Here is a 20472-nt window from a genome sequence, read left to right on the forward strand (position 1 = left end):
AATTTTAGCTAGAAAAAACTATTGGCTCTAATTTTGATCTCTAAGGGAATTTTTAATTAGTATATTTGCTCTCAGATAATATTTAGATTGATCGCATAAACTATGCACGGCTCCTTCGTTTTATAGCCAAGGTTATATCTGAGATAGACTTAAATTAATTGCACATAGCCTAAAACTTGTAACCTAATTTGCCTAGATAAAAACTTTTGGCGTATAGTGTCAAGTCTTATAAAGAAGATTACACTAAATTTTACTCAGAAAATAGCAAATAACGTTCATATTTTTTGGTTTAGCAGTAACAAGACTTTTGATGACCTTAATAATCAAACATGGACGAAATCGATTTAGTTTCTCATAATCCTGTCTATTTAAAAGTCAATATAATTTTTCCCAGCATGGATTGTTTCACAATATCTATGAACACAATGAAAGTTATTGCAAGTAATACAGTCGTACTCTCTTTTCTAGCTCTCTTTCTCTCAGTTTGGAAGGCAAATCTTTCCCCTTTACAAACTGTACATGAATTTACACAGACTTTGATTTCTAAGAAGGGAGTTAAACTCTTGTAATAATGCGAACCTTATATTTCGTGCAACAAAAGGCCAGAAAAACACAGCTAAGGTACCTAACAGCAATGCTAGCAATACGCCTGGATTATCTGACCTCTAGTTATTATTTTAACTGGCTTGCATTACAAAAGAGTTAAAATATCAACAAATGGATAATTTTTTATTTGGGTCCGCAAGATTCTGATGGCACCTTATAACAAACAAACGTTATAAAAGTTGCGGTGCCTTCAGATATAATAAATAAGTTTGTAGCCACCATACACATACTAAAATAATTAAGATTTTTTGCTGTTCTTGCACGAGAGAACATAGAGAACAATCAATCATGTTGCAAGACAACACCTACACATATAATATGAATACCAATAACATTTATGAATTCACCAATGTACAAATAAAACATTTAAAAGGCAACACCTTCTAATTAAGATTAATAGACAATACCGCGAAATTTTAAAAGCTGTAGATGTCTCAGATGTTGATTGTAGATGTTGGTGTTGATGCTGAAGCATAAGATATTACTGCAGAGTCAATACTTGACGGTTGTAGCCTTGCGTGCACCGGAAGAGCAGTTGTGGCCCTCGCTCGTTGAATGGAGAGAAATGAACGAAGTAGTGAGCAGCGTAAAAGTGAACGCCACGAGATCGGTTGTGCGCTTGTTGTACTATGAAATAGCATTAACAGTATTAACGAAACTTTGTTGTGTCATTAAAAAACAGTGTATTACACGTAGAAAACAAGGAGACTTTGCCCCTCCCCCCTTTATCCTTTTAACCCTTCCTTCTTTGCCAGTTAAGTACGGAAATAACAAATCATTATTGTTTTGTTAAATTCTATTTACAAAATACAATTTAATGTCTGCATTACTGACAAACAACGACAGTCTTTTGAATTGATTTAATTTTGGTAAAAAAGAACCTCGAATCTTGTTACTTTGCAAAGATATGGCGATCGATTAACTTCCTTGATTTGCCCACTCTACATGTATAGACTACTAAGTATGAAAGTTGTTTCTTAAAATCTCTTTGCCAGTAGACAATTTAGAAGGAATTAGAAGCATCTAGTGTCAATCAGGGGACCAAATAATAACTGTATTCGCCATAGAATTTTTTATAGTTCCACGATCAATATTGCTATTCAGAAAAGTTCCTTTAAAATTTTTTTGGTCAAGACTCGTTTTCTTTAGCAAAACCGGAGAAGCACGACTTTGCTTTCGACTGCTGGACGAGTCCGAACATTGCGAACTACCAGTTTGTTGAGAAAATGATCCAAGACTAGATCCGCGAGTGTTGCGGCGAGTGGATTCAAATGATACCGTTGGTACGTCTATCTTTCGCATGATTTTGTTATAAACTGTTCTAAAGCCATGCCGAAATTGTTTATTTGCGAAGCTGTATATAATTGGGTTCACCATTGTATTTACAATTGGTAAAATTTGAATAAAGCAATAGTATAAAAACAAAAATAATTTCTCATTTTTTTGTCTCAGTTTAGGGAAATACGAAGTATTAAACATGATAATAACGTTAACAACACAACTTGGTAACCAACATACAAGAAAAGCAAAGTACACAATTGCTACAGATTTCGTCGCTTTTAATTCTCTTCGGCGTTTCCGTTTTTGCGATTTTTTATAGCGAGCATTTTCGGAATTTGGTACGTTTAAATGTTGCATCAACTCTGGAGATGGAATGGTATGTTCGTTTCGTTGTAAATCTATATGCGTAGCCTCGATCTCCCGAATTTGTACAAGCGCTACATGCAGGATAATAAGATAGGTGACAGTCATAATTACTAATGATAGCAGGTATATACCGATGAAAGATGCAGCGTAGAAATAATAATTTTTATTCAAGCAATATGCCGACAGATGGACGCTCAAGAATGTATTATTAGTTTCATCCTGGCGCCATGTAAATAATCCGCTTATGCTCCAAATTGCAGAAAAAACCCACACTCCTGCAATTAATTTCTTTGCACGACTTTTTGATAACATCGAAGTGTATCGAAATGGCATTCTGATAGCAATGAATCTAAATAAAAATATTACAATTTGATAAAATATAGTCGACATTATCAGAACGATTACGTTGACGTTTGCTACCAAAATACTTGTATTATTCTGGTTAATCAAATTTCCTTTGAAAATGGAAGCCGTTCACATGAGTGCCAGAAATAGACACGAACTTATGTGTGTTTAACGGCAACGGTAATAACGACGGCAACAGTGACAACAACAACAATAACAACAACATCATCATTAACAACAACAATGAAACAAAGACAACGACAACAACAACGATGACAACGACAACCATGACAACAACAACAACAACAACAAAATGAATAACAACAACAACATTATAACAACAACAACAACACCAGCAACGACGACGACGACGACGACGACAGCAAAAACAACATCATCAACAAAAACAATCAAACAACGATCACGACAATGACAGAGCCGACGACGAAAAAAAATAATATCAAAGAGAAAATAAAAGTTAATACAAAAAAATAATTTTGTTACCTGTCCACAGCAATAAGGAACAAATTGAGAATGCTTGCTACGTTGCAAAATGAATCACTGATAACCATGAGATAACATGCTGGCATATCATGACAAAATCTCATATAAAGCTTCATGGAGATGCTGAATGGTATTAGGAAGATTGCATATGCCATGTCAGAGCAGGCTAGAAACAAATAGTAAGAAACGTTTTGTGACTAAATACGATAGTTTTTAGTTTGGTTATGTTTTGAATAAGCACAAAGTTGAATAACCAGGGAGTAGGGTTAACAATAGAAAATTTTAGTCTATTTTGTATGAGATGGTGTGCATTCGTAACCCCCATCAAAACAATAGTGTGAATAAGAAGACAAATGCTGCATGCAGAGCGCAAGGAAGTGTTATCCTTTACAATATACACTTAAAGGAAGGGGTTAGATAAGCGTAGTGGAAGGATTTTAGTCTATTTTGTACCCAAATTGTGTAAAGTCATAAAAAATCAAGTTCTTATGAACAACGCATAATTCACAATTAATGGTTAGGCGGGTAGCATAATTTTTTTCCAACGTATCCTGTGTGCTTGATTGGGCAGTTTTTAAATATTTAATTTTATAAAATGAGCAAAGAGGCCTGTTTACGTGTTCCTCTCCACCTAATAATTGGGACCACATGTTTTTTATTTTAAGTTCATATGTGCTAACAATATAAGATACACATATTTTGCACATTTTACTATTCAGGACACATTCGAGAAAAACCTTAAGCTAGAAAAAGGTTAGTACTGTAAATTATTGACGAGTAAAAAATGCTTTATTTACCTAAACTGACTATGAAATATACAGTCACACGATTTCGTAGTTGCTTAGACAACGCAAACGCCATTACAACCAGTGAATTTCCAAAGATACTTGCAATTAAAACCAGCACCATAAAAATAGCATATGATATATTCTCAGTTGTTCCGGTCCTCGAAATATCACATCCATCTATCATAATGGGAGGCATAAATGTCGTTGTGGTTGTATTATAAAATGTCTCATTTGGTTCAACGTGGCTAAAAATCATACTTTGTTTACCAAATATTCCTTTCCCATTAGTATTGGCGCCGTCATCGATGATAAAAAGTATGTTGTCCATTTTCACAATTGGATTAAGAAACTAGCATGAATTCTGATTTTCTTTTTTCTTTTTAAATATATTTAGCAATCTATAAATAAATAACAAATATTTATAAACCTCTAGAGACAGAAAAATACGGTTTTTATAAGAACTTTGAGGCGTAGATTTTGCCAGAAACTAAAAACATACTAGGAAAGTGCTCAGCCTGAAAAACATGTATATTAGCGACGGTATAAACCTTGACTGCTGATGAAACCATAAGACAATGTAGGTTACTTTTTCCCTATATTGAAGTCAAAAATTGAAGTATGGAAGAAACAAACCAATTGCGTTTTTATATTAACGAATTCTTAAGTTAACAATTTTAACAATAAGTGTTGTTGTGGAAGTATGAAACTTTTATTTCTTTATAACAACATTTCATTATTATCTCACAAATAAATTTTTCCCGCCTACAATGTAAATAAATGTCTACAGAAATGAAATGATGGGAGGTTCAACAGGCGGTATAAATTGAGAAAAAGTAATTGACGTACAGAGCCTAGAATAAAAGTAAGAAACCATTAGAATTTACCTCAACGCAAGGAAAAGTAAAATTTAATTACCATACTTTATTAGTATTATGTCTATGCAATGAAGTATAACTAATTACACTGGCCCATTCTCTACCACAGAGCTCTTTGAGATACATCCCAAAAGTACTTTAAGGTTTTGATCTCAAAGAGCTCTGGGGACAAAAATGACACTGGCCCTAAAAACACAGTCTAGTGGCTGTTAAAGCAACTTGATTATTTATCACAACATCAACCTGTGGTTTACTGCACATGCTTCCACGCATATACAGTAATTATTTTTAAAATAAATATTAACACTGTTAAATTATATTCCCGCCAATATTTTTCTAACCATTCTGCAGTTGATCTTGACATAACTGAGTTATTGGACATGTACTTCGCAGTTATAAACAACCACAACTAACTTTTAAGTGTCTCTAAAGGTAACGGATTAGAGATAAGTAACAAAGGCACGCATGTGAAAATGACGTAAGCAACACAAGATTATTTTTTTATCTGCCATCTTTATTTTGGTTCGCACATTCATTTGTTGTAATGACCTGCGAAAGTTTCGAGGAGTTGTGTGGTAAATTAGTCAGAGAATCAGAAAATATGTTCTTTCTTATGAAAGACAATTCAGTCAGACTGTAAATGGAAATGTTCTCACCGATTTCTTTTTAGTTTTTATATTACCTAATGAATTGAATAATTACCTCACTTACAATTTATGCATTGATGACAAAATTTCCCCCGACTATTAATTTCTCCCTTCCTCTTTTCACTACTATTAATTCCCCCCGACTAACCTAAGATATGCCTTAGTTTGTGAGTATTCACGGATTTTTATATATTAAATTAGAATGCTAGACCGTGTTTTCGCCATCTTGTGACAAATTAAATGTCGTAAAATAAGTACATATCTGACAATGGTACGAAGACCTTTTTTAATGACTGTTATCTTCTTATCGTTCATGCACTGGAGATTGCGCATGTGTTGTGGTTATACGCCATCTTATTTTTAATGACGTAATCGTAAATAACTGTACATTTTTATTTGGAGGTAGGTTTGAGTGAATGTAAATAAAGACATTACTTATACGATTCTAGACGTAGGTTTTGCGAAGTGCAAAGCAAATAGAGAAGAACCAAGAGTAGCGTTTCTTTGCCTAACACGGCAATAAAACTGCTTAAATAAGATATCATTTAAAGACTAAATAAATATTGCGTTTAAAAATATTTCAGGAATTTTGACAATGGTTATCATACTCGAGAAAGTTGTTGAAACACTCAGACATTATTCTTCTATCCTTCTTACTTAATTTTAACTCAAAGTGCGTTTGAGAACATAAAAAGGCCTACTTGTGTTCTGTTCTTGTAAAATGAACTGAAAATGTTCTAAATTTGCATAATTGGAAAAAGTTTGCATAACATTAGCATAATTAACAACCATAACTAATCATTCTGCTAAGAAAAATTTCGTTGTAATCAGCCACATTATGTACTGTTCACTGAGAATTCCTGACTTTGAATCTACCCTAGATATTAGAAAAATGAACAGGAACATACGTAGACTCCTTGTTGTCCCTGATTGCAAAACAAAAAGGAAAAGTTGGGATAAAGTTTGGCGTCAGTTAAATGACAAGTTTGAAATAAAAAAAACTTCGAATGCACTTACCCTAACTTCACTGCGCAATATTTTTGGTGTACAGTATTTATTGTAATGAGCTGCATCCTCCCCTCGGATGAGCACCTTTTCTATTTTCAAAAATGCACTTATTCAATTAGATGGTATTCGAAGAGTGTGGTTGGTTTTTTTAAAGTATTCATTAAAGCCAAGATAGTACAACAAAATTGATTGATTTTTTGATTACGCGAAGTCCTATAGTTTATTATTTTTTTTCTTCAGTTTACTTGAAAATGTTAAAATCATTCATACCTTTCCAGGCTATTCCTCATAGTAACAAAATTAGCTGATAACACCGGGTATTCGTTTGAATTAATACGGTATAATAGGAGAAAATCTTGTTTCCCTTAGCTGATTTACCCAGAAATTACCAAAGAATACCAAAAGAGACAAAAAGCAAAGTTCGAAACGTGCTTTAAGCATTGAGACTACTGCAAAGTAAAAAGCATCGAAACTATATTCTGTTCTGTCTCTAAAAAATATATGTCAGAATTTGCAGATCATGTTACATCTGTTTTCACAAAATGTGTGTTTGCTCAAAAATGTCATTATTTTAGAATTTCCCACAACGAATTATTAAATGTTTTTTTCAGATGGTCCCGGCTTTATTGGTCAATAATCGGATTGGAAGAAGTACCCGTTACCACAAACATTTTTTACATGCTTTTGGTTGAATCTACCAGTGTATAGAATTTTCATCATAATTTCACATTAAGCTCCTGCAAATTTATTTTGATAAAAACAATGAAACACAACTTAATATCTAGAATTATAACCTATCGACCATACTCGTCAACAATTTTACGCATTGTTTGGGTTAAAATTGTAGAGGAATTTAATTTTGGATGAGATTCACTCGTGTAAACGCGGTAGAGAGGAACCTCCCTATTCCACCCGCGAAGCATCATTGGGCGCTAGTGTTTTTTACAGTAAAACATTTACAGACAGTTTTTAACGCTGTTTCTTTTTGTGTCGTGTCGCAAAAAATTAGCCCATTTAAGGGAGAGCTCAAAAACAGACGGACAAATACTTTTGCATTTTTTTTATTTTCCTTATTTTATAATGTAATCCCTGCCAAATTCCTGATAGGAAAGTTGGTTAAAAGCCTTATTAAAGAGAGAAACTGCTTTGCTTTTTTATTCCAGATAATTGAGGACATAGCTTCTATCTCATTAGGCAGAGACTTAACAATCCAATTTCAGTGGCGCTCTTCATTGCAAATGTGATTGTTAAACAAGCAGAACTTAAAATATCACGGGCCTTGAGGCGTTAAAGAATGTCTGTTTTCACGATAGGATTAGTGTTGCAACAGTTGAACGAAAGTATTAAGTAGCGTGTTATTAACATTTTCCAAACTGTCAAAATAAACATACAAATAAAGTTTGAAGAGAATAATAAACATATACAAGGTATTAAAATAGTTCACTTGTTTCGGTCGTATAGTATCAAAGAGAACGAAAAAGTGTAAGATATTTTTACATAAAATCAAATGTGTATTGTTTTCTTTGCACAACTTGTTGTTGAAAAAAGATTGCGTTAGCGCTCAAGCTACAATTTTTAACATCTTATATTTTGTGTAATTTTATGTTATATCTTTAATTTTTTATACAAAAACATGCTTTTTTATCTACGCCCCAAAGGTATGTCGAAGTAATACGCTAAATTTGACGTTATTACAACTTTCTTAAGTCTGTTCAAAATTATTTTGTCGTGATTTGAAGTCCATATTATGGGTTGTAAATAAAAAACTTACCTTTCCACATTGAGAAAAATCAGTTCTACTTCTGTATTCATGTTGATTTCTATACATCTTCCTTGCGTATGTAAGGCTCGATTTCATGGAATGACGTTTTAGCTATGCTCTGTTATCTTTTGCGTTGTTCTTGCTTTCAGTAGGATATACACACACAAAACTTTCTTTATTTGTTTTTCTCATTATTTGGACATGTTAGATCATGTTTTATTACGCAACGAGGAGTTTTTAATATACAACAAAACGGTTAATATATAAAAAAGAAAAATGCACATTAAAAATACATGTTTAAATAAAACGAAATCATAAACAAAGAAGGAATTTAAAAGTACCATATTTTTTTTGTTAGCGCCTGCAACTGCAGTGTTTATATTTTCAGGGCTACTGCACATTGTCAACTAAAAAGTGAACTTTAAAGGGGAAAGGTTTTCTAAATTTTTTTTTCAAGAATGAAAACACGTGAATACTAGCTGGTAAATGCTTCTAACACTAAAAATCGTGGTATGATTTTGATAAATTAATATTAAGTATAAACTTACCGCTGTCGCAAGAACTTTTTGTCTTGTAATGTAGATAATTAAAACAACATAAATTTAAGTAAGTTATAAAGTTTTGGTATATGTTGCCATTGCTCGCTTAAATTAATTTTTAAAATGGTTGACAGAATTAGCAAGAGAGAAACAACATTATTTTTAATTGTTGCAAAAAAAAAAAAGTGAATATGTATTAAATACAAACAAATGGTTTCATGATAAAAGTAAATCAAAATACTCGTTGGTAGCGTATTAATATGGCTTTACTCTTGGGGTAGATATTTTTTAGTAAAATTTATTTAATTTTATTGATAATTAAACAAAAATTCTTTCAGTGTCTGTTGAATGTCCTATCCCAATTTTTGTGAACTTTAAAAAATAATGAAGCAAGTAAGCAAGCACCAATAATAGGTAAAAAAAAGTATCGAAAAACAAACAGAGAATTTCAAATGATCTCACTGAAATTGTCTGTATTTCAATACATATCGACAGAGTTATGCCTGCTGCAGCTCCTTTCAGATTTTTAGGACCACTTGCACTACGATATACTTATGCTTACCAAATTCAGTCCAAGAAATTGACAATATTGCTTTGTAGCATAGATCCTTAGCATAAATCCTCTATACTACAAAGCAGAAGTAAGGGCAGCCTCACAATTGATAAAGATCATAGAGCCACAACTGGCACGTCCAGTGGTAGTAAAACTCTCCACCCATTACTCAAACAAATTAGTGAAAATACAAATTATATCAGAAATTCATATGTCGTTCCTAAACTTACATAATTGCTGATTCCATCAAGAATTGTCAAAAAAATCTATTAATCAATGACGCCTCGAATATAGCCTATAATATAGTTTCCTCTGAGTTTATTTTGCGTAAGTAACAATTTCTTTAAACTTACACCTTTTTATATATATATATATCTTTCTTTTTATATAGCTGTCTGGTTTTTGTAATTCTCTTTTGTTTACTTTAGACATTAATTGCAAAATTTTAATGAAAGATTTTGAAATATCTCAGGCCAGAGAAACAGAACCTCTATTCAAACTTAATTTGACCTTCCCTTCTATATAAGCAAAGATTTTCATGAACACGCAAATTTCAAAAAAGAATATAAAATAAGAAAAAAATATATATATATACAATAACAATAAGGAATGATTACGCAAAGCAGAAAAAAATAAAGTTAGCTAGCCTTATTTCTTTTTATCCATACTTCTTTTGGCGGGAATTTGCTCAAAATGGTAATTTCGAAATATAATGTTAGAAAATAATTATTAAACAAAAAAAGTTGTTGGTGAATAATTACCCTATTCTTGTACCAAGACTTCTCCTATTTTATCATACGTAATTGAATATAGTGAACTTTTCAATAGAGCCTTCTAAATTATCCTTCATTAAATTACACCGCGTCGGATTTTCTTTAAAATTTTGCAACAATATAAACAATACTCCAACGCTTTGCAAGGAAACGGGTGCAAAGAAAGAAAGAGACCTCTGGAGGCACAGTTTTAACTAATTATAAGTAATATTTCTCCATTAGAGGCCCCTGTTGTTTTTTTAATAATTTTACATGCATTTTATTACACCTGTTTTTTCAATTATTTTTAGTATAAACCTAATTATAGATCGATAAATTTTGATTGATTAAAGACGGCTATAAAATATTCTTTGTGCTGCTGATATTCATGTTTTATAATCAGTGTTTTTTCGATTTCTCTGATCGTTTTTCGGTTTGCAAAACATCAAAACTTTATAGTATTTTTTATCATAGTTTGTGCCCCCTTACAAGGATGTATTTATTTATTTACTTGAAATTCTATACCAAGGTTAGACTCTTTAGTTTTTATTGGTACTGCTATCAACGAGGGTCGTGCGAAGGAAGGCCTAATGCATTTTAAAGCATCCCATTTGAACTCCAAAACTTGTGGAAGCACAGCAATCGCTTAACTTGACAACCGCCTAAGATATTAATCCTATTCTCATGCTAAATGCTAAGCAAAAAGGATAGATTCACACTTTTATAGTCTCTGGTATGGCTCGACCTGGGTTTGAACCCAAATGTTCTATAACAAGGGTATCAGTCGGTGATCTGGGGACCTAGAATTCGAAGCGTGCAAAGCTTAAATGTAGGCAGATCAAAACTAATAAAGTAACACACGATTCGGGACAAAGTGAACCTTTATGGAGGTCAGCACTGCTTTTATCCACAAACAAGTTACTGTAATTTACAGGGAAGAAGTGATTAGTAAGAGGTGCTCATCTCGGATACATGTGCCAAACAGGTTGTTCAATATAAATACGTCTTATAAGTAACTTGTTTTCTTCAAAAATCAAAAACAAGCTTTTCGACATTTTAAAAAAGGGATAATTTTTGATGAAATTAGTTTTAATATTTGCGCTTGTCACTTCTTTGATAAAATTCGGTACTGTTTCTCATGGATCCTCTTACAAAAAAGAAACATGTGGTGCAGTTTTGAATCGCGTATAATTTTTTTAAAAATAATGATAGCTAAACAAAGAAATTACTTACTTTCATAGAAAACAGAGACTGCTCAATACTTTTTGTTCACAGCAGATGTATTGAATTATCATCAGTCAGGCTTTTACAAAATCTTTAAGAGAAAAATAAAAACACAACCAGACTACCGTTTTTTAACAAATCTTTAACAACGTTACTGGTGTTTCTAATATCATTAGCTACTTATAAAGAAAGATGAGAATATATTGCAAAATATAAAACGTGCTAAAACGGTTAACGTAACAATGTTAATCAGCGAAACAGAATGATTACATTTTTAATTGCCAGTTTCGTGCACTATGGCAAAACTAAATCTTTTTTGAGATTTGATACTTTCTCAGCTTGCTGGTACCTTTAAGACTAGAATATTTAGCAGACGATTATTTAATGTTATTTAAGTTAAATATTTGGCAGTTAAGTCAATTTTAACAATGTCTTACTTTTATTGGGTAGTTTGATATAAACAATTTACGATTGTTTTTGTGTTGTTCAGAGTGCTACTTTCAAGGCTGATCTGTAGTTGCACCAAAGAATTATTATTTGAAAATACAATGCAGTAAATAAAAATAGTTATATTTTTAAGCAAAATCTTTTTGATACGTTTATAAAAAACAACATCCACTGAAAAGAAGAAAAACTTGTATTTCGAATAAAAACCCACCACAATATTTTAAATGTTGTGGCATATACTTATTATTATTTACCCAAACCAAAGAGGTTTCTGTGAAGGGGGTTCTAGTGTATTTGAGCTGCAGAAGCAGTGAAAGCGCAACAGCCGCTGAAATAGTTAACCTCCTCAAGTTATTAACCCTATTCTTAAGGTAAACGCTAAGCAGAGATTCGTACTTTATAGTCTCTGGCATGAGTCGATTGGGGATTAAACTCACCACTTTCCGCACAATGCTGTACTACAAGGGCGGCCTGCAAGTCGGAAATAGGAATTGGAAAAAAACCTTAACTTCCCATCGAAAACTTTGTCTTTGAATATAGGTAGAGGCCACAAAAATGCTGCTTTTTAATTTTTGCTTGTGGTATAAACTTGATAACTGTATATAGTGGGTTAGCTACAGTGGTAAATTCATTCGGCATTAAAAAGTCATTCGGTTAAATACATAAGTAAACAAACAAATAGAAATAAAAAATGATAAACAGTGTGTTTTAAAACTTTACTCACAACCTTGTAGTGTTTAGTTGAGAAAACAACTTTTCGTTCGTGTCATAAAATATTATATCTTTAATTAATGTTATGACTTTTATACAATTTTCATTTTTTCTTTATAATTCTTTTTTTAACGAAATTCTTCAAAAAAGCGCATTGTTCTAGCTACTTTATTGATATTGTAGAATTCTTTACAGAATCTAGGTGTTAGATGGTTCCATCCCAGTTTGAAAAACCTAAACTACATCACGCTTTCATCTTGAAATAGCTACGTATCTACTCTATTTTTATCTACATGTCGATTTTACCATTATTACAACAAATTAATATTTTCGTTTTCTTTAGGCTGTGTTACATTTCGAGATTTCAGGAGATTTAAACTTACAAAGAAACGAAACCACCATATTTTTAGCACCCATGACGACGGGATAAACTACTTTAAAACAAGACAGGGAAGGTAGACAGCTCAACTCTAGAAGCTATATGTATTTTTTATCCTCAACAATAAATATACCTGTTATTTTCTCATTTTAACGTAATTCTTAGGCTATGCTTACACAACCCAGTGGGCACACGACGTCTTTTCAACGTTGATTAGACGTTGAATTCTGGTCGCGACGTCGCAACCAACATTCAACGTCTAATCAACGTTGGGTCTGCAACGTCGATGCAACCGACGTAAATTCAACGTCTTTTCAACGTTGCCCTCCGACATGAATACAACGTCGCATCATCGACGTCTTTTCAACGTCGTTTCCACAACGTTGTTTCAACCGACGTGATATCAACGTTGATACAACGTCGAAAAAAGACGTTGTTTCAACGATCGTAAAACCGACGTTTATTCAACGTCGTACTGCAACGTTGATTCAACCGACGTCTTATCGACGTTTATTCAACGTCGCACCCGCAACGTTGATTCAACCGACGTCTTATCGACGTTTATTCAACGTTGCACTGCAACGTTGATTCAACCGACGTCTTATCGACGTTTATTCAACGTTGCACCAAATTAACTTTTTACCGAGAATCTGTTCCGTTCAAATCTTATTTGTTTTAGTTCGTCTCACACTGGCCTGCAAAGTTATATCTCAAACAGACGTTCATAGAAGTGTTCCAAACTGTCCAACAAAATAACGAAGCGTACTCGGTGTTTGTTAAAGATCGTCATAAACTAGAAATAAAGAACGCACGTTTTACTTAATTTTTTTGTAATTTGTCAGCGATTGGATATATTAATGCCGACGTTATGTTGTTTTTCATATATATCGCTAATTTTACTGCAGTTTTACTACTTCAAAATATTACCATTTGTTTGCAACTTTACAGCCGCATCTATGTACTTTTTTACATGTGCATTCATTCTCTTATGCTATGTTAAAACTTTTGTGACATAACATCAGAGAATGAATGAACACAAACATGAAATGTACACAAAACATTCAATGGATTTTTTTTCAACAGAGCGTACCAAACGTTCGATTTATTTTTTGTAATATTTATCAGGGGGTTTTTTGTCCTCGTATTTTGAGAGAAACAAATATTTCAACTTGTATTATGGATGTGAGACATTTAAAATACAATCCATTTTGTCAAATTATAATTTATAATACAATAATAACTGTTTATTTACTTCGCTTTCACATATTTAAACCTTTACTTTGTCGCATGTAATATCCCTCCTAGTCATTGGCGGGAAACTTTCGATGAGGAAATTCGCGCCTAAGCCCCTAAGAAGTTCGTATCAACTCACAAGGCGAAAAGGGCGAAGAACCACAGACGTGAGTAAAGTATTTCTGTACAGCATATGCTAATTCGTAAACTTTGCTTCGGTAGCATTCGTAGCAGAATCTAAAGAAAGAAAAAGTTAGCTAAAATTTTCACGCATATTTATTTGACACATTCTAGAAATAAATCGTTTGACCCTAAATTATTTTAAATCAAATTTTTCCATGTCGGCAAAAAATTGCCGAAGTGATGTTATTTGTCTGCATGTCAACAAGTCGACATTTCAGTACAAGAGAGATGGGGATTCTTCAGAATGTAAGAAAAATTTATTTCCAGAGACTTATCTCTAAAAAAACAATGCTAGCTAGATTTCTCAAAAAATATTTAATGGATATAATGCCCAGGCTGAGGTGGTCTTACTTTTTTAATGTTCCAGCCTGGTATTGTTATTTTGTATTTCCAGCTTTTTTTATTATTTTACAGTACATTACACATACTTGCAATCCAAAAATTTTGGCGGGAAGAAAATTTGGCAGATAACAAAAAAAATTAAATTTGGCGGAGAACAAAATTTATTAATTTTGGCGGGAATTTAATTTGACGGATAACGTAAAACTCATTAAAAATATGCCCAGTCCGTTACTCTATAAAACCCGGGACTCCAAAGCATCAAAGATACAACACCATTCACAGACACCTGGCATTCGAATTGCGCAATGTACCTGGCTCATATGTCTCCTGTGAAACAGATGTATATACATTGGGATACAACTTTGAAAGTATTGCTAAACATGTTGCATCAGAAAAGCTTTTGATGATTGCAACAAACATGTTAAAAAACAAACCACATGAGAGACCTTTGTTGTCTCAATTGCTTATTCAACTCAGTAGATTATAATAATTTATATATTATTCAGCTCGATTTTTATTGAGCACTCTATGTAAAAACAAAACAATAAAATATTTATATTTTATTCTACATATATATTTATTGTCAGAATTTTTTGCGAATTTGCATTGCATTCGAGAAATTAAGTCTCCCAAAAATTTTCATTGACTGATTTGCGAAATTAATGCATGCCTGGCATATGCAAGCATACGTTTACTAATTTATTTGAAGATATAACTTTTGATTCAATAACCATTTAAATTTTTTGCTATTTTGCTTTCATGTGCACCAGTTATGCTTGACACATACAGGTGGTTGGAGCATGCTGACAGGCTGCCTTATAAGAGGGCGTGCCTGGCACATGCAAGCATACTTATAGCAATCTATTTGAAGATATAACTTTTGATTCAATAACCATTTAAAATTTTTGCTATTTTGCTTTCATGTGCACCAGTTATGCTTGACACATACAGGTGGTTGGAGCATGCTGACAGGCTGCCTTATAAGAGGGCGTGCCTGGCACATGCAAGCATACTTATAGCAATCTATTTGAAGATATAACTTTTGATTCAATAACCATTTAAAATTTTTGCTATTTTGCTTTCATGTGCACCAGTTATGCTTGACACATACAGGTGGTTGGAGCATGCTAACAGGCTGCCTTATAAGAGGGCGTGCCTGGCATATGCAAGCATTTATAGCAATCTATTCGAAAACATTGTGACAAAAAAATATATAGCTGAAGCTAAATATCAAGTATTTAGTAATTCTTAGTTATAAATCATCATATTTAAAAAGCTGCATGTTTTGTTCCAAAGCCCATGTAAATTCTTTTAATTTGTTTTGACTTAAAAAATCCAACTTTTCATGAAAAAGGCATATTGACTAAAATTTAATCCCGCGAAATATCTGAACTCGATCGATTCGCAAAAAATTGTGACATTTAAGTACTTGAAAGACATTCATAACTATGCAGAAGTGAAAATGCTGATAAATAAACGTAGAGGATTGAAAACTTATGATTGTATTGTCTGCTTGAAGGTTCCTTCAATACATTTTGTGCACCTGTGGAATTCTATTAAAAAATAGAGTGCTTGCTTGCTTGATAAATTACAATTCTTACACTAAAATTATAACAAAAATAAGAAAATTAACTTGGTGATCACTACTTGCTTTATACCAGAGACCTGCACACACCACTAGTATTATGTATATATACAAATTAGGTTAAAACTTAGTTATTAAACTTGTAATTATTGCAAAGAGCTGGAAAAAGATTGAGATTTTCTATCAGCCAACTTCATGCCTCATTCGACAGTCTTACAATCCGGTATTTGATCTTGTCATGTTAAGTCAATATTTAAATCCTTAATTCCCTTGAGTAACCATTGTTTTATATTAGCTATATTTGAATAAAATGAGTTGGAGCCGAGCAATATGGTTGGAAAACAAACAAGAAGAAGAAGGTACAATACCAACAGTTTGGATAAAAAATAATTTAGTCTACTGGCCAAGGGAAGGGAAAAAGTGAAAAGGTTGGGTTTGCAAGGATGAACTTATATAAAGCTGTTGTCGGTTAGTAAAAAAATCCTATTCCTAATATTCAATTTATATATGTGCTTGTAAGCGTTTTAGTTTGTTGTTGTTAATTTATTTATTGTCGGTTAAAATATGTACAAATAAATACAATAGCTCTTATTAAAGTGCTAATCCAAACCGACAAGTTTGTATTAAGTTTTTCCCGCCATTTCGAGGGGTCGACGTTCAGGGGGAAAAATACACATTAATCTGAGGAAATCTATTTGTCCAGCTGTTGTACTGTAAACTACCTCCATCAATATGTGATAAGAATTTTGTTACGTTGTAGAAACTGTTATCAAACATCAAAAGAATGCGACAGAAGGAGAAGTTCGTGCGTGTACGGCATCAATCCTTAAATATGCACCTGATAGATGTGGAGGAGCGGGAAGAACTAATGCCGAAGAAAATTAAATCGATTAATTTTTAAATAATTTACAACTTTTATATCAGAGAGGATTATAAATTTTTCAAGCGCCGTAATAAATTCTTCTAGCTTATATTAATTTTGATTGGGTGGCAGAAAATTAGAATGGCAAAATGTTAAAGTGATTTTAGCTCAACAATTTTTAGTGTTTCTACTAGAGATCGGACTTGTGACTAGTAAAAGTATGGAATATGCATGAGTGGGTGCTTTTTTTAAGGAAATACAGTGCTAATATAATATTCATTATATTTTTATTGTAATTTTCAACCTCGATTCCTGGACTTCTTGCACCTGGTGAGGACGGTGGCTTTTCACACTTTTTATAAAGTATAGCATCATGATCGTATTTATTCGCATCTGGTATCCTTAACAAACACCCTTGTATTCAACTCTGACTTCATTAAGAAAACATACTTTTTCTCTAACCAATGCTTGATTAAAGACTTCGGTGCAACAGTTTTGCTTGACACTTTAGGTGATTTGAGCATACTAACAGGCTGCCTTATCAGGAGGCGTGCCTGGCACATGAAATCGCAGCTATAAATTTGCAAATACTGCACGTTTAACAACCTCGTCATTGCTGCGTTACATTTTTTGCATTGGGTTGGAACGCTGGAGATTCTCACATAGTACCAGTTGTGAATACTTGAAATATCGTTTTTATATTTTGTATTATAAAACTCCGTTAAGTTTCATTTAGGAAGTTTTCAGCGGAGAAGTTGTATATACTGCCGATGTTTATAATAAAAAAATGACATATCGTAGAAATGATTTTATTTCTTTTTCGCAATAACCATGTACAAATAACGTAACACAAATATAAGCGTCGGAATCATGCTAGGGAATAGATACATGGACATGTAAACTATGGACATATAAAACTGAAGCCACAATGGCGATTATGATTTGATTCGGTCAAGTTTGTCTGTTTCTTAAGGTTGAAAAGACGCTGAATAACGGTTGCGAGAGCATTTCCAAACGACGTTGATTAGACGTTGTTAGACGTTTTTTCAACGTTGAAAAGACGTTGCGAGAAGTTATTTCAATGTTTAAAAGACGTAGCGAGACGTTGTTTCAACGTTGAAGAGACGTTGCAGGACGTTGTTTCAACGTAGCTTGCGACGTTGAAAAGACGTTGATTTTACGTTGCAAATGAAAGTTTTTTTGACGTCTTTTTCCGACGTCTATTCAACGTCGGACATCAACGTCTTTTCAACGTTGAAACAACGTCCTGCAACGTTGTTTCAACGTTGAAAAGACGTTGCGAGACGTTGTTTCAACGTTGAAAAGACGTTGCGAGACGTTGTTTCAACGTTGAAAAGACGTTGATGTCCGACGTTGAATAGACGTCGGAAAAAGACGTCAAAAAAACTTTCATTTGCAACGTAAAATCAACGTCTTTTCAACGTCGCAAGCAACGTCTTTTCAACGTTGATTCATCGTTGAAGTGCCCACTGGGAAGCAAATTCTAAGTTGTATCTTTGCCGCTATAAGCAACTTAATATCAAAATTTTCAGAAGAGGGAAATTTTCGACTTTTGCAAAGGACAAGATTGTAAATAATATTCCGTTGCACGGTTATTGCTACTAAAAAGAAATTTAACAAAAGCTTTTGCAGAGTTTTCCGTTTAAAAATTAATTTATAAATCTTTCTATTAGAATCTTTAAAAGCCCTGTTTAACAATATTTTCAAAATAACAATAGACACGAAAAATGTGTTTGTAAACTCAACAGGCCAAATATCATAGAAAATTCATTTTTGGATAGAAATTAATGTTATGCGGAATGTTAAAGAATGGTATTAGTCTTTTTGATTGGCCACGCCTTATTGAGCGAGAATTAGCACGAAAATAACAAACATTTGAAATTTTCTGTTCTTAATTTTTACTTATTCAGCATTTTTTTTTGGTAACTCAAAATATTAACATATCTATCTACTAACCGTTTACCGTCCACAATTCACATGCGCGGGTAGAGCGTAAACATGAGTAACTAATAGTGCTAGAAGGTTTTACAGTTTCTCAAAGTAGAGCCTATACTATATAGAACCAATACTATATAGAACCTAAACTATATGAAAACTATACTATATAGAACCTATACTATATAGAACCTAAACTATATGAAAACTATACTATATAGAACCTATACTATATAGAACCTAAACTATATGAAAACTATACTATATAGAACCTATACTATATAGAACCTAAACTATATGAAAACTATACTATATAGAACCTATACTATATAGAACCTATACTATATAAAACCTATACTATATAGAACCTATACTATATAGAACCTATACTTTATAGAACCTATACTATATAGAACCTATACTATATAGAACCTTTAGATGGTGTAGTGGTAGCGCATTTGGTTTGTAATCATAAAATTCCAGGTTTGAGTCCCCACTCCGGTGCACTTTAAATGTAGTGTTGACAGTCCATTTGGCGCCATCTACTGACCGCTGACCGGCTTGTGTTGCAGGCAAGCAAGTTAAAGCAATGCTATAGGTGGCAGTGGTAATGTAACAAAGTTGCAGTCAGAAGATAAGAAGAGCCAACCATTAGAATAAAATCCCCAAGGACATCAAAAATTCTCGTTACTTACTTATTACTTTCTTACTTTAAACTTAAACACTCCTTTTTACTCGAACAATAACCAGCCAAGCCTTCACTTCTTAAGATAATGTTGCACCGGTATTTGCAAATTAAATCTTTTATATTACTTCTTTTGATGGACGGCTTTGCCGAATCCACAATAGTAAAAGTAAAAGGTAAAAAAAAAGAAAACTACACTTGTAGAGTACTATTTACTCAGAAGGTATCTGTTATTGCAAAAGATGCGAGACTAAATGCAAATACTTTTACAAAGAACCAGCTGTGTAAACAATGCTACCCCTCCCGCCTGCAATCTGTGTAAATAAAGTTATTTCTGTATACACCTAATATTGGGAAATTCGTCTTAAATAATGTCGTCTGTTGGTAATTGACGTAAGTTTGATTTGACTTTAAAGAAAAGGAATTTTCGTAAAACAACGAAAATAAGTACTTTCTACACAACTTAAAGTCCTAAAACTGTCCTTCCGTCGCTTTTCATTATTTTTGTAGCAGACTCTATAATTACATGCTATGTTCTGCCTGTTTTGTTGATTTCCAAGGCCGCTACGCGGGGAGGAATCTTCAAAATAACCTGATGGAAGATAGATAGATATACATACATATTTATAGAGAGAGAGGGAGAGGGTACGGAGCCCTGACGCTCCTAAGTTCTTAGTATCCAAGCTAAGCATCCAGGCTGAAACATTTGACCCCGGAAACTTCCATTTTTTCAGAAGCCAATGAGGATGCTTCATTTTAATCTCAGGCAATTTAATAAATAGTCAGAACACAGATTGTGTATAGATCCTCATGGACCACTTACGACCAGAGTGTATTCT

The 20472-nt window shown here is 33.0% G+C and overlaps 1 protein-coding gene and 2 long non-coding RNA genes across 4 annotated transcripts; 1 reads left to right on the forward strand and 2 right to left on the reverse strand.

Annotated features, from left to right (window-relative positions):
• Nucleotides 1-1384: 1384 nt before the first annotated feature.
• On the reverse strand, nt 1385-12572 carry LOC130641175 (adenosine receptor A2b-like). Its single transcript, XM_057447865.1, has 4 exons — nt 11260-12572; nt 3900-4288; nt 3103-3268; nt 1385-2602 (listed from the first exon to the last, which is right to left on the reverse strand). The coding sequence occupies exons 2-4, from the start codon at nt 4216-4218 to the stop codon at nt 1636-1638; spliced, it is 1452 nt and encodes a 483-aa protein (XP_057303848.1). The 5' UTR covers nt 4219-4288; nt 11260-12572; the 3' UTR covers nt 1385-1635.
• Nucleotides 12573-13945: 1373 nt separating this feature from the next.
• On the reverse strand, nt 13946-16532 carry LOC130641177 (uncharacterized). 2 transcript variants are annotated; one of them, XR_008982437.1, is made up of 2 exons: nt 14857-16532; nt 13946-14257 (listed from the first exon to the last, which is right to left on the reverse strand). It is a non-coding gene; the product is annotated as an uncharacterized LOC130641177 (long non-coding RNA). The 2 variants fall into 2 exon arrangements; XR_008982438.1 differs by lacking the exon at nt 14857-16532 and adding an exon at nt 14632-14644.
• Nucleotides 16533-16536: 4 nt separating this feature from the next.
• Nucleotides 16537-17796, forward strand: LOC130641176 (uncharacterized). The gene is made up of 2 exons (XR_008982436.1): nt 16537-16598; nt 16891-17796. It is a non-coding gene; the product is annotated as an uncharacterized LOC130641176 (long non-coding RNA).
• Nucleotides 17797-20472: the final 2676 nt, after the last annotated feature.

This window comes from Hydractinia symbiolongicarpus, chromosome 4 (assembly GCF_029227915.1).
Source record: "Hydractinia symbiolongicarpus strain clone_291-10 chromosome 4, HSymV2.1, whole genome shotgun sequence".
NCBI lineage: Eukaryota > Metazoa > Cnidaria > Hydrozoa > Anthoathecata > Hydractiniidae > Hydractinia > Hydractinia symbiolongicarpus.